General features: G+C 34.7%; 2 protein-coding genes across 9 annotated transcripts in view; one reads left to right on the top strand and one right to left on the bottom strand.

Moving 5' to 3' along the window:
- Positions 1-3,110: 3,110 nt before the first annotated feature.
- Positions 3,111-10,251, top strand: PMCH (pro-melanin concentrating hormone). The gene is made up of 5 exons (XM_021536722.4): positions 3,111-3,326; positions 4,640-4,644; positions 8,997-9,187; positions 9,693-9,894; positions 10,114-10,251. The coding sequence occupies exons 1-5, from the start codon at positions 3,220-3,222 to the stop codon at positions 10,161-10,163; spliced, it is 555 nt and encodes a 184-aa protein (XP_021392397.3). The 5' UTR covers positions 3,111-3,219; the 3' UTR covers positions 10,164-10,251.
- A 204-nt stretch (positions 10,252-10,455) lies between these two features.
- PARPBP (PARP1 binding protein) overlaps positions 10,456-13,709 on the bottom strand; it is a 38,178-nt gene continuing 34,924 nt past the window's right edge. For 5 of the 8 annotated variants that reach the window (XM_085570295.1, XM_021536737.4, XM_085570298.1 and 2 more), the window contains 2 exons: positions 11,482-11,623; positions 10,456-10,853 (listed from right to left, as the gene is read on the bottom strand). In XM_085570295.1, coding sequence (XP_085426421.1) covers positions 10,519-10,853; positions 11,482-11,623 — 477 coding nt within the window. In that variant the 3' untranslated portion in view covers positions 10,456-10,518. The remainder of the gene's footprint in view (positions 10,854-11,481; positions 11,624-13,709) is intronic. The other 3 variants (XM_085570301.1, XM_085570296.1, XM_085570297.1) reach the window with 1 other exon arrangement.

Here is a 13,709-nt window from a genome sequence, read left to right as displayed (position 1 = left end):
TTTGTACCCATTTTAGGATGCTGATAATAAACAATTTCCTTACCATTCTAGAAATGTTTGCCTGTTTATGAAAGAAAATTCAACAACAGGAAAAAATCTAGATGATTGCAATTCACACATTCTCCTAACATAAAAACACTGTTGGTTTTTTGGATTATCTGTGACTTCATCTACAAAAATACTCAAGAGATTATGTAATCAGAAATAATAGTGCAAGGAGAGTGTCAGAAAAGGACTAATGCGTAATTCTGCTTAAGCAGCAGCTTACTATCAAACTATCACAATAATGCTTAGAAAACTTTTTCCCTCTTTCAACTTACATATGCAAGGAGGTAAATAAAACAGCTTGGCATCTAACATGGACATTTTCATATCTTAGCACAGTTATTAACATATTAACCCCATGACTATGAGAATAAAAATATTCTGTTTAGAGACAATATTACATATTATGCATAAATCAGAAATAAAGTCAGATTCAGAAGTCATTTATGGAATATTCTTCATACAAAATTGCCCAGAAGCATAGAACTATACCACATAAATTAAATTCCCTTTACTTTCTTCAACTTATGTTTAACAACTCATGCTCAACAACTCCACAGAATGTAATAAATATAAACTTGTTGCACATTCATTAAATATGAAAAAAATTTATAAAATGCTCTTCATCACTTTCCACCAATGAATATGTCTAAATATGTGGCACTTCATTTCCCACTAACAAATATAATATTTCCACAGTCAAAAGTCCTATGTTACATTTTCTGGAATGTTCTATGGCTTTATTAAATATAGTGACAAAATATATTAATGCAGTTACATTTTAAAATAAACATGATAGATGTGTATTAATTAGAACCCATAAATATACATACTGAGAAAAGTTGTTAATGGTTAAAACTATTCATGCAGGAAGTGGTGATACTGTTATTACTTGCAACACAAAGTACAAGTTTATCACTTCAGGTTAAAAATACTTATGCTAAATGTTAAACTCAGACATTTATTCATTAAATGAACTAGAATAATTTTCACCACAGAAGATCAGAAAGAAAACAAATTCATTCTGATCACTTAGAGATAATGCTATTAGACTTGTTTCTGCTCTGAAGAAAGTGTTTTGTTGAATATTATAGATAATTTGCTAGATGAACTAATAAATCAGGTAGACAATGCAGGTTAAATATACATCTGCTGAAACAGGACATATAAATGCTAACATTTAGGAAAACCTAAATTTAGCAAACATATTCCCCTGTAGAGTAAAAGTTAATTCAGCAATTCTGGATCCCTCTTCTCTCCCAGACTATCACATGGATTTGTCCCAAGCAGAACTCTAACCAGAACAAAGTTCATTCCTCTGAAATTCAAAGTTGTGATCTAATTTGCCCTGTTCTTTTCTTCCAGGGTCCTGAACACCACCATTTTATGGTCACTGTAGACAAAAATAAGAAATCTTCATACCCAGTTCCTAATTGTTGGCACCAAGTCCATTACAGTGCTTTGCCTCATCAGGCCTTAAATCAGCCTGTGTGTCAAGAAGTCATCATCACTGCACTCCACATGTCCCCTGGAATGTGTGCAACTTGCTCTGTTGTCATTTTTTATAGGTTTTATCATAAAGTCCAGTCTTAAAACCTGATAGTTCCTCACCAGAAATTGCCTAACACATTTATTTAAAATTAATGTTTGCAATTATAGATGGCAACTCTGAACAAACAGGTAGTGGTCATCAAACTTGATTGTGACTGCATATTAGTAATATCTTAGAAATTGTAAATTATTTCAACTGAATCCAATCTTAGCAGTTCAGAAAAATAGCTAATGGCTGAAGATTCAATAAACACCAATATTTATGCACAACATTTATGAAATTATTAGTAGCTCAAGTTCACATATATTTTTACTTTGGCATGGGTAAGCAACAGATAAATGTAATCTCTGCCTCACATATTGGTCAAGAAAAGCTTTTGTCAACAACACACGAGATTTCAAGATTTTACCTACCTAATATATTCCTACATAATTAAGACAGTTGTGGGATGCTTTTTTACCCTCAATAGTCCCATTATTTTGAAGGGCTAGCAGGTTTGCAGTGTGATACTGTGAACAAGTCTCCAGTACATGGTAAGGAACATTTAGATCCTAAGCATAATGACACTGGCAAATCACAATAGATCCAGAAACATCTAATATCTCTGCAAAGTAGCAGCAAGTCTACTGGCTGAACCTGTAATATTCATTGGTTCTATTCTTTGCATATATGTAGCACTTCCACTCATAAAGATCATGGTCTTGCACAGAACTATCGTAAGAACCCAGCTGCCACATACCAATAAGTGGAGCGTAAAGGGCAGGAACCCTTCCTTTGCTCACTTAAAAATCACTTACAGCTCAGTGTCCACAGCAGGCAGTGCCAGCAGAAATAAGGACAGAGTATGATATGGGAAGTGTGCTGATAACATTTCAGAGAATCAGACATGCTATTAGCCAAAGATTAGTCTTTGAATGCGAGTCAATGTGGATGCAACGATGAATGGCAGACAGCAACCTCCAAAATGGTAAGACAGAAAAATTTCAGCAGCAAATATTACTTCTAACCAAAACCTGGCTACTAAATGAACGATCAAGCTTAAGCCATAATGTTTGGCAAAGGTTATTGCAGCAGTACATTTATCAAAGAAGGTAGTTCTTGTTGATTACCTTTGGGAAAATGACACTTAATAGTCAAAATATGGGGCATGTAAAACAAGGGCTAAACATAGGGATATCCTTGGGTAAACATTTTAATTTTTTGCTTGGAAATAACTGAGTCTTGTAAAATACAAAACTCTAGCTAAGGTAAACCTTTAATGATCCTATATCAATGCAAATGATGATTGGTATTTCACTGACAGCAGTGCTATCTTCCATAAAAGACATCTCTGATTAGAACACCAGATCATAGCTAGAATAAGATAACTTAAAGCAGGTTTTGCTTCTAATTAAGTAACATCTGGCACAATTCTTTACCTTGTGGCATTGTTCTTTGTAGACCTTGATGCTCGTTTGTCCAGTGGACTGCTGCCACGGCTAACAGTCCTGGCGCCAGCATAAAGACTTGTTCAAAGCCTGCAGAAAGCACTGGATAACAACAATCCACCCATCTGGACTGTCAACACTAAAGAAGCAGACATCTGCCAGAGTAATTTGGCTGACTCCCACAGGTCCTCATTTATGGGAATTACCAGGCATGCTGGCATAGAGGGATGTGGTATGTCCAGAAACTTGGTTGATTTCTCCTGGACTGTTTCCATCAGAATCTCCACTGTGACTGCCATTCTGTGTAGGAACTCTTGAGAGCTTTTATAAGTATCTGGCTGTACTTTTGAGTATCAGTGGTAGCACAGTCTCTTCTGCAGACAAAGGTAATACACAGTAGAAACTGTATGATTAATAGCCTGCAATTCCTCTTCCTCAGTCTGTGAGACAGATGTTTCAATCATACACAAAGTTCACATACTTGGGATGAAAAAGACATGACTGGAATTGATATAACAGAAGCAGGTACAATTTGGTTAGATTGCTAGCATAGATTATGAAGAAAATACCTTCAAGGATACGAGAGTCACTAAATCAAAGGCACTCCTAGTCCTTGGATAACAACTACAAGCATTGCACAACAATTAAGAGAACACACATATTGTAACATTCTGTACACTATAGTGCTAATACCATAGGAATGGCAAGAGTAGCATCACAGAATGATTTGATTTGGAAAGGGCCTCAAAGATTATATGGTTCCAAACCCTTGTTAATAGAGTAAAGAGTAGAACAGCCAAAATCACAGACTGGAACAGCAAACCAGACAGAGAATACCTGGTGGATCTTTGTAGGTTTTAAATTTTACTTCACAACAACAGAATTAAAAGGTATCTGATTATTTTTCCAGAATTCACAAGGAAAAACCCAGACCAACATCTTAGGTATGTGGCTCAGCTTACCATGTGAAAACTATACTAGAGCATTTCTGTGTGTAAACACCTCTGACTTATTTAAGGAATATCTTACAAAATAGCATATCTCAAAAATGTACCTGACATTCAAAACAGTGTAAAAATATTTCATGGACTCACAATGCAGCATTATTGTTCCATAACTAACAAGATTCCAAACAACTGAGAATTATACTCTGTCATAAGAAAAAAACATCAGTAGAAACAATTCTGATGAAAATGGAATTGCATTAAAAGAGACTGAAATGTAAAAAGAAACAAAAAAACCAACCAAACAAAAAAACCTAAATAAGCATTGATATTTTTTGTAAAAAACCTCAGGTGACCAACAGTAAATTATTTGTATTTTGATGAAGTGCCAATTTACCAAACAACTGCTCTGCTAAAAAGAAAGTGAGCAGAAGAATGAATTGGATTCATTCTTCTGTCTACACGAGAGCTGCATCTTATCATGCAAGCTGACTTAAAGGATCCAGCCCAGTAAGAGAACCTGGACTGACATGTGTAGAACACAACTACATCATCAATAAGATCCATAGATAATGTGAAAAATATTGATAATAACATTCGTTACCTTACCTAGACCCCTTTCATATAATAGTAAAGAGAAGAACTGCTGCTCTGCTCCTCTCAAACCCCAGCTGTGGTCAGTCTTACCATCATTGTGTACCAACAAGAGCATACACTGCCCTGTAGGGGTCTTAATCCACCAATCGTTCCTGCACCATTGGTAAAGAGCTTTCAAGAATCAACATTCCTAAAAAAAGTATTCCTCCCTTTATGTTAGTTATGCAAAATAAATTACTCCTCTCAGCACTATCAAAACCATATGAACAGTTATGGTGAAGAATAGAAAACACAGGAATTTTAGCAGGTTTGCAATGGATAGCCAGCTCCAAAGCCTCTCACAGACATCCTGTGCTCAAATGAAGCTCAAAATTGCAGTTGCACCTCTTGCTTTTCTGGTTTGTGGTTTTTTTTTTTTTTTTTTTTTTTCTTGGCTGAAATCCTCTCATCTGCCTGCAAAGTAACAGGGCCCAGTCTTTTTTATCCTCCTTATTGTTCTCATAAGGAAGTTCCTGCTGTTGGTTGGTTACAAAATAATTGAGTGTGCTTTGTCCACAGGCATTTCTCTCAGAAATGCAGATTTTTACATGAAGACAGAATATTTCACTATCACCACTGGGTTTTTTTTCCTTAATTAAGAGCCTACTATGGCTTGAGCAATCTCTCTTTTCCTCTTTCCACTTCATTTATTAATTTGGCATCCTTAATAGACTTACATATAGACTACTTTGCAAAAGGTCTTTCAGAAGAAGAAACTTAGTTGTTGGGAGGGGGGGATAAATTTCAGGGGGGTTAATTTGTTTCTAAATAGTGAATTGCTTAATTCTAAACATAGTGTATTAGCAAGTCTTTCCTACAAGAACAGACCATTTTATATGGTAGAAATAATTCTAAAAAGGGACAGACGCAGTGATCAATATGCTTATCACTAACTTTGCTAGAAGAAACTATGCATAAATTGTTCTCTTCTACTGCTGCAGAGTTCCTTAAGAAATATTCACATTTTTATGTACTTGCTTCAAATGAAATTATGAAATGCCTTTCAAAACAAACAGCAGAAAATACTTTTAATATCTTCGCAACTGTGAAATTAATTTGTAACACAAATGTAACATTTCATTCTATAAATACACAGACTATAACTCCGCAGAGGACTATAACCTCAGATAACCTGGATCTTGGGCAGGAATTTGGTAAAAATCATTTAGTTTGTGGCGTTTCACCACCACCCTTTTCTTGTACATTCTCCTGACACATTTAAAAAGATGACTTTTAGGTTCTCCAAACATTTAGAGCTGTGCTCCTGCACAAGTCCAGAGCTGATCTCTTATATGCAGCATTGTGCCTATTTCAATATAATATTTCAATGCTAAATCAATTTACTGATTCCAGGTAACTACTAATTCAGCAGGAGGAACAACAAAACAGTGCTAGGCAAGAGTCTTAATTTCCTACAGTCAATAATGAAGTCTAATAATTAGCTCTTATCTGCCCTGTGAACTGCTGATACACTCTTTCCATTTTTAGCACAGAGAATCTCCACTTTAACACCTGCTTGTTAGGTTTGGTTGGAAGGGCTTGGAACTAAAACACTGAGGTATTTAGGCAGAACAATACACAAAAAGGGATTAGTATTTCCACAAATCAGACTAAAATACAGCTGTTTGTATAATATGTACAAGATCCAAACTAAAAATAAAACAAACAAAACAAAACCCAACCATCTTTAAAATCAGAAGTAGTAAGCCACTGGCCAAATTAACATTGACCAATTGGTTTTGCACTATTTTAAGATTGACTAAAATGATTTATTAAGGTTGCTTAAATAGCTTCTCTGACATGGTGAAGTTTTTTTCAATTCTGATAATAGCAAATAATTGACTTTATACAATACATACCCTGCTTCATTTAGTCTTCAGTCAATACTAGGAATTAAGTTCAAGCACATGTACACAGTAATTATAGTAGTTACAAGACAAAATGAAACTATTACAATTGTTATGCAACCCATTCCTGGAAGAATTCAAACAAGTACAGAGAAAGTCCAGGCATGTTATCACCTAGGTTTTGTTTACTTACATATACCACATGAGATTTCTGATGTTAAGTGTTCATATTTTGTTGTGACTAGATGCAATGTGGAAGCAAGAAGAATTTCTTGAATTGTTATTGTTCTGAAAGAATTACTGGGTTAATAATACTAGTTATAAATTTTTAAAAAGTCCAAATAAAACATAGAAGCTGATGTATTAAAACATTTTACATTTTTACTGACATTGAAAGATGCAGGAGGAAGAAATAAAAGCATAGACATTAGTGTGCTAGGATTCCCCAAGGCATTATGAAGAGGTGTACACAACACACATAGCATATCTGCAGGTGTACAAATGTTTTCTGTCTGTTCAGAGCAGTTGGTAAGTCATTGAATTTACAGATGTGCTCTGCATTTCTTGGCAGCCCAGTTAGAAGTTTATACTCATTATCACTAGAATCACCTTGGAGCTTCCTTAAATTAACAACTACTTCAAGAAGCAGTAGAAGGTCCTGGGGCAAGTACCATAAATTTGCCCTGACTTCACATTCATTCACAGACAGCTTGTGTCTCATAGTAGAAAACCAGCCAGATGCTGTAGATGGACTTTCTGAATGATCCAGGTCAGTTGTACTCACTGGAGCTGTGCTTTGTATTACACGACAGAAGCATTTGAAAGTGAGCCCCATGTGAGATGCTGCACACCTGTGGGTGCCAGAGCTTCAGAGGAGAAGCTCCTGTCACCTCCACAATTACTGGGTTGATAGCTTGTTTTCCAACTCTTAATGATAGACCAACATATGAAAAAGAACAGCTTGCTGCCAACACACCTCCAAAGCACTCCTCTTGTTCTGTCAAGGCTGAGCTAAATGAAAAGTACCTGCAAGAGAGCATACATGGCTTTTGCTTTATTAATTGAGCAAAACTGTAGAAATATTTAATGTGAGGCAAAAATTAGCAAACAGATTGAATAAGTATTAAACAATGTACAATTAACTCTCAAATTTGTCTCCTCTGTGGCCAGGTACTTAAAGTCAAAGGGAAAAAAAAAAAAAAAACAACACTTCAATTTCACAAAGGCAAGTACAGGCTCTAGAGCAAGGAAATGAAAACAATGAAAAGCAACAATTCTGTTTGAGAGAGATGCTTTGCCCAAAAAGGATTAAATGCACTTTTTTCATTTGGAGAAAAGATGGTACACCAAAAATCTTAGTCAAAAAAACTGCTCAGTCCAGCATGGTATTTTCCCATGAAATACCTTACCAAGAAGTTACTTTGGCAATGCAGGTGCTTTTCCAGGAAGTTTAGCAGGGAACAGTGGCCAATTTCCTAGTGCTTTGCCTTGAATAGCAGCATGGTTCCCAGCACTAAGCTAAAGAATAAAACCTGAAGTACTAGCTAAGAGACACACAGTCAACAGTCAACGAATGTGTGGTTTCTAGCACTGACATTAAGAGATTAGCTCAATTTTAGCTGGCCCTATTCACTTCCCAGATAAAGCAGAAAACCCCAAACCAAACAAAAACAGCCAGCAACAACAACAAAAAAAAACCACAGCCCCATCAAACTGTAACAAGACAACAGTATGCAGAAATTTCTACATTTCCTTCCACAGGGCAGTAGATACATTTCAAAGGCATTTTAAATGAAAATCTGGAGTTTTCTTTCTACATTCTTAGCAAGCATATTTGACTATGTTATATTTGTAGCAGAGAAAGGTCTACTTTCAGTAAGAAAATACAAACATAGTTAATTACGTACTAATAAATATTTCTAGCCATTAGCTCTGTATAATGTAACCTGACATCGACATCAAAATACACATTATTTTAGATTTAACACAGTAGTAGTCTAAGCTATCATCAAATTTCCAGAATTTCAGCTCTTTAGTGAATCCAGTTTTGATCAAAACTATGATGCATCACAGCTTTTCAACAATCCTGCTTACTTATATAGATTAATTCCTCTTCTTAAATTGCCTTAACCAGAGGTAAGGCTTTATAAACAGCACAAATGGACATCAATTTTTCTGTAAACTTTGTTGTACTGATCCACCAAAAGGAACTAATCTGCTCTAAAAACACACAAAGAAACAAATTAGGTATGACAAAGAAATATTTTACTTCTAAACAGGTGGGATTAGAAGGATTATGGAAAAGGTTACTCCTTAAAATGAGTCATTTGAAAAGCATGAACTCGTCAGCCACTGAAGTAGTTTCCATTCAGCCTGTAAAATATATAAAGTGTGCCATTCCAGAAATGGAAAACAATTTTTTACCACTGGAAAAGCTTTCTTAGAATTTAAGAAGTGCCAAACCTCTATACAAGAGTTAAATAACTAAAAATGTGCATCTCATCATATATCCTAATTCTCTCCTTTCTCTCTCTTTTTTCTCAAGGTTTTCTACTCTCAAAGTCTCTTCAAGAGGTAGAAGATGAAGATTTGTTGCTAACTGCATTAAATCTAGGAAAAATTCTACAAGATGGAGACAAAAGTATCAGTAGGGGAGCTATACCTTTGCTGAAGCATTACAAGACTGAAGACAGCAGTGTTTTCAGTGATAAGAATGCTGGAAACATGAAGGTTTTGGTGAGTTCAGTTTTAAATTTTGGCTTAATTGTAAAATTGAAATTAATTTATACTCCTTTAGAAAACAAGTACAACAATTTAAAGCATTAACCAGGAAAATATATAAAAATATCAGTTTAACATAACATAGTCAAGAAAAAAAAAATTCAACTCTATATAGGTAATGCCAAGATTCTAAATGTGTAACTTGGAGAGTTTAATTAAATCTGATTTTCACAAATAGTAGCCAAAACTTGAAGGATGAGAGTGGGGGGAAGGGATAAGAAGAAACTTATATTTATATTTGATGATGTCCCTGTATGCAGCAACAGGTTTTTAACATTGCCAAACACAAGACTCATTATTTAATTATGTCAATTAAACCATTTTGGCCAAAGATGTAATACAGGTCATTACTATTAATGTATGATTTTTAAACATAAAAAGCAACTTCACTGTTGAAGTATAAAGAACAAAATGTGATACAACTGGCTTTAAATAAACTTCTTGTCTGCCCTCAAAACAGGACAGAGGTTCCAGACATGATTTCTTCAATCATGTTCAGCTAACCAACTTAGGTAGAAAGCAACTACCTTATCCTGCACTGAAGGGAGCCATGGCTTTTCCACCTGACACTGAATTTCAAAATATTGAGTCAATAGAGGAAAGAGAGACTACAGATGAAGAAAATTCAGCTAAATTCCCTATAGGAAGAAGAGATTTTGACAGTAAATATGTTTTATTTTTCCATGAAAAATTATTTCATTCTGGTAAAGTACACTGCAATATCAATATAGCAATTTGGTAAAGGTTCATTTAGAGACTTCCATGACTGTTATGATTTGGGGTATGGGGGAGGGAGCATTTCTTAAATTAATATTTACAGAAGCCATAAGAAATCTGATTCTTTGATGATTTAAACTTTCAAGCTCCTTTTTTTCCTGTAGTCCTCAGGTGTATGCTGGGAAGAGTCTATCGACCTTGTTGGCAAGTGTGAAAACCACTCACATCCACCACCTTCTCTGAAGATTAAACATTTTATTCTGAATTTAATGTCATTTGAAGTTACGAAGTGTTAGTGCAACTGTACATACATATCCAAAAATAGTTTCCCATTGCATTGTAGAGAGATACATAATTTATTAACCAAAATAACAGTGTAATTATTAACAATGTACTGTTATTCAAAAATAAAATACTTCAGCATAATCCAGACTTGTAAGTAGTTGTCTACTATAATATACAAGCTACTTTCAATTATTTATGTATGGAAAGAAGTAATTCATAAGTTTCCTTTTTTTTTTTTTGCAAAATTTTACAACTATCAATATATCATGCATGTGAAAACAAACTTAGAGTTGAAAAAAGCGAGTTAATTTTGACTGACCAGCAATCAACTTATTCTTACTTGCAGTTTTGGTCTGTTTTCTTTTCCCACCAATTTTGCTGTCCAATTCCTTCTTAGAGCTGTTTGAAGTCTTAAGTCTTTTAGTATTTTTTTGCAAAGATGGTTCACTTTCCTTGTCACAGATTATTTTGTCATTATTCAAATCCATCTGTTCATTCTCAGAGTTCTTGTTCCTTGGCTGACAACTCAGCTTTCCCATTTCTGTATAGCTTCTAGTCTGGTGAACACTTTCAGAAATAGTTCCAAGCCCTGGTACATCAAGATATGAATTTGGACCTTCTGTCATGTAAGAATATCAAAAACATATGTGAGGAAATAAAAAGTTACCTGGGAACATACATCCTTTTTCTATAAGGACTGCCATGTTATTTTTTTTTTAATCAAAAATAATGTATTACCAATAAAACAAAGCTATGCTGGTCATTGCTATTCAATTTGCTATGTGTTCATAAGTGCATTGCCAATTTAAAATTACATTGCTCAAAAACATGTAAGAACTAATTTAGGGAAGTGGATTTATAACTTTAAGATATTGAAAGAGAGGGTTAAAGGGCATAGAAATTTTATATATTATATATAGTTTGTAGTGCAGTAAAACAAATTTTCCCCCTTTTTAATGGCAAAAATATAAATTGCACTTGGCTTACTTTTGTAGAATAAGAACAAATATGTCATATATGCAACATATATCACTGAAGGCAGCATCAGCACACTTTTCAAACATATTTTCAAAGCATTGGCATTACAATTTTATTGCAAAAAGATTTAACAGGCATATGAGACTTTGAGAACAATGAGATATTTTTGTTCCTTTCCTTGAAAACATTTGAGTTATACTAAAGGCTTTTTGGATAGCATTTAAAGTATTACCCATCACATTTATTTATTCAATCTTACCATAGCTTACCTGTGGGCTTTCCAGCTTTTAAATGTTGCTTTGGTGCAGGATGTTTGCAGGTTGGAATTGCATGGGAATGCTGACCATTCTTTTCACTCAAATCATTTTTATACGTACAGGCAAACTGGGATTTAATTGAAGATTGCTTCATCTGCAAACACCAATCTGCTATTAGCTTCTATTATTTACAAATTGAAAGACAACACCAGCAAGACTTGCATCATAATGAGCTTTCCAATTATTTTTATGTAAAATACCAGAAAATTCTCAAATTAGAAAGAAAATTAGATAATCATTTACAAATCATAAGGGCTTTCAAGAATAATCATTTACTATTCTATTCAAAGTACTAAAATAATTAAAAAATATTGCTTTCAGCTCTTTCAGAAAGGTTCACTTTATATCCTAGGGCTTCAAATTAAAGTTTCCTGTCTTAAGTTACCCCTGTCTTCTGATAGACTCCACTGTTTTGAGTGGGTGTCACAGCTACAACAGTCAATTTTCATACTTCTGCAGCTCAATTTATGTTTTTATATGGAAGGGGAATATCAATATTTCAGATTTTACATTTATTCACAAAACAAAGCCATTTCACCACTGAATGTCAGTGTCTGACTCCTCACTTGCCAAAACATACCCATTTAGTTCAAGTCACAGGTAACATTTCCTCAGCTTATTCTTAAGTTACAGCTTCACATTAGCTGAGAATTTGGGTCAAGTGTACTTTCTGTACAATTAAGTGTGGATAATATAGGTACTGCAAGATAATTTCTGCCCTCACTTCCATTTGAAAGTGCACTGGATTATACCAATTACATTGAAAGATGTAGCAGATAACTACAATACAACTGGATTTTTAGATTATAATTCTATCCTAACTGCACAGGTGAATTTAAATCAATTTGAGCTGAACAGGTGCTTCAGTAAAATCATCAGAGAAAAGAACACATAATAAGCACTGTTATAAAATAAATATTAGTACATAAATATATAGCAGGAGTGATTTGTCAAATAAGAGGTTTACACACTTCTCTGATTACAAGGTTTGCATTATGCAAGTCTACTTTTCTTCTTAGCACAAGCAAGACTAAACCTTGTAGATCAGATTTGAGTCTTAGAGGTATAATTTTTTTCTAACTCAAATTCTCAGATTTAGACAGAAGGAAAGAATAATGTTCCCAGAAACCTCTTTTCACAGAGGACTTCATCCACAAAATTCAGTCACATTGATGCCACTTTGATCAGATCCTGCTTTCCTACATATAGGGTAACAGACTCAAGCTTATCACTAAGATGCAACCTAGATATCTCTTCATGGCACTGCTGTTGGCCAAGTGAATACACTGAGAATTTGGCAAAAAATACCTCACTCATTTACAGAAAGACAGTTGTTCTTTCTGGATCAATATGCCTGGACATATATAGCTTTACTTTAATCTTCAGTATTTCCTTCAAGAGCCAAAAAGACCAAGTTTTCCCCATTGTCTATCACTCCAAAACTGCAATATATCTGGGCCAGATAACAGACTGGAAAGGAAAGGAGATTTAACAGGGCAAACTAACAAACTTGACTATCAAAAACTCAAATCTCTTTCTAGTGTTAATTTACTTTGTACTTTAAAATATTCACCAAGGTTTGTATGCTTCAAGGTTACGCCTCAGCTCACTGACTCTAAGTAGAATTAGAAAATATGCTGAGTTGGAAGGGACCCACAAGGACCATCAAGTCCAACTCCTGGCCCTGCACAGGACACCCCAAGAATGACACCATGTGCCAGAGAGCATTGTCCAAACATTTCTTTAATTCTGTCAGGCTTGGTAGTGCGACCATTACCCTGGGGATCTGTTCCAGTGCCCAATCAACATTCTGGTGAACATCTTTTTCCTGATATCAAACCTAAACCCCTCAAAAAGCTTCATGCCATTCCTTTGTGTCCTATTCCTGGCCACTTCAGAGAAGAGAGCAGAGTCTGCACCTCCTCTTCCCCTTGTGAGGAAGCTGTAGACAGTATATGCCACTGTATTCTTTTCAGAAAGTGTTTTGAAGGATAGAACAGCTGTCTAGCTTAAATTTAGTGAAAAACATATTGTACAATTACAATATTAAGATGATATTTTCTGGTATTTGATATGTTTTTGAGAAACATAATCTTAATCCTTTACAAATTCCTCAATTCTCAATTATTGTTTAGTGAATGACACACATCAAAAATTCTGCAATAACTTGAATGGCTTTC

The sequence above is a fragment of the Lonchura striata genome, chromosome 1A (genome assembly GCF_050655825.1).
Source record: "Lonchura striata isolate lonStrDom1 chromosome 1A, ASM5065582v1, whole genome shotgun sequence".
Lineage (NCBI taxonomy): Eukaryota > Metazoa > Chordata > Aves > Passeriformes > Estrildidae > Lonchura > Lonchura striata.
Note: the sequence above shows the minus strand (reverse complement) of the source record. Positions and strands in the feature narration are given on the sequence as shown.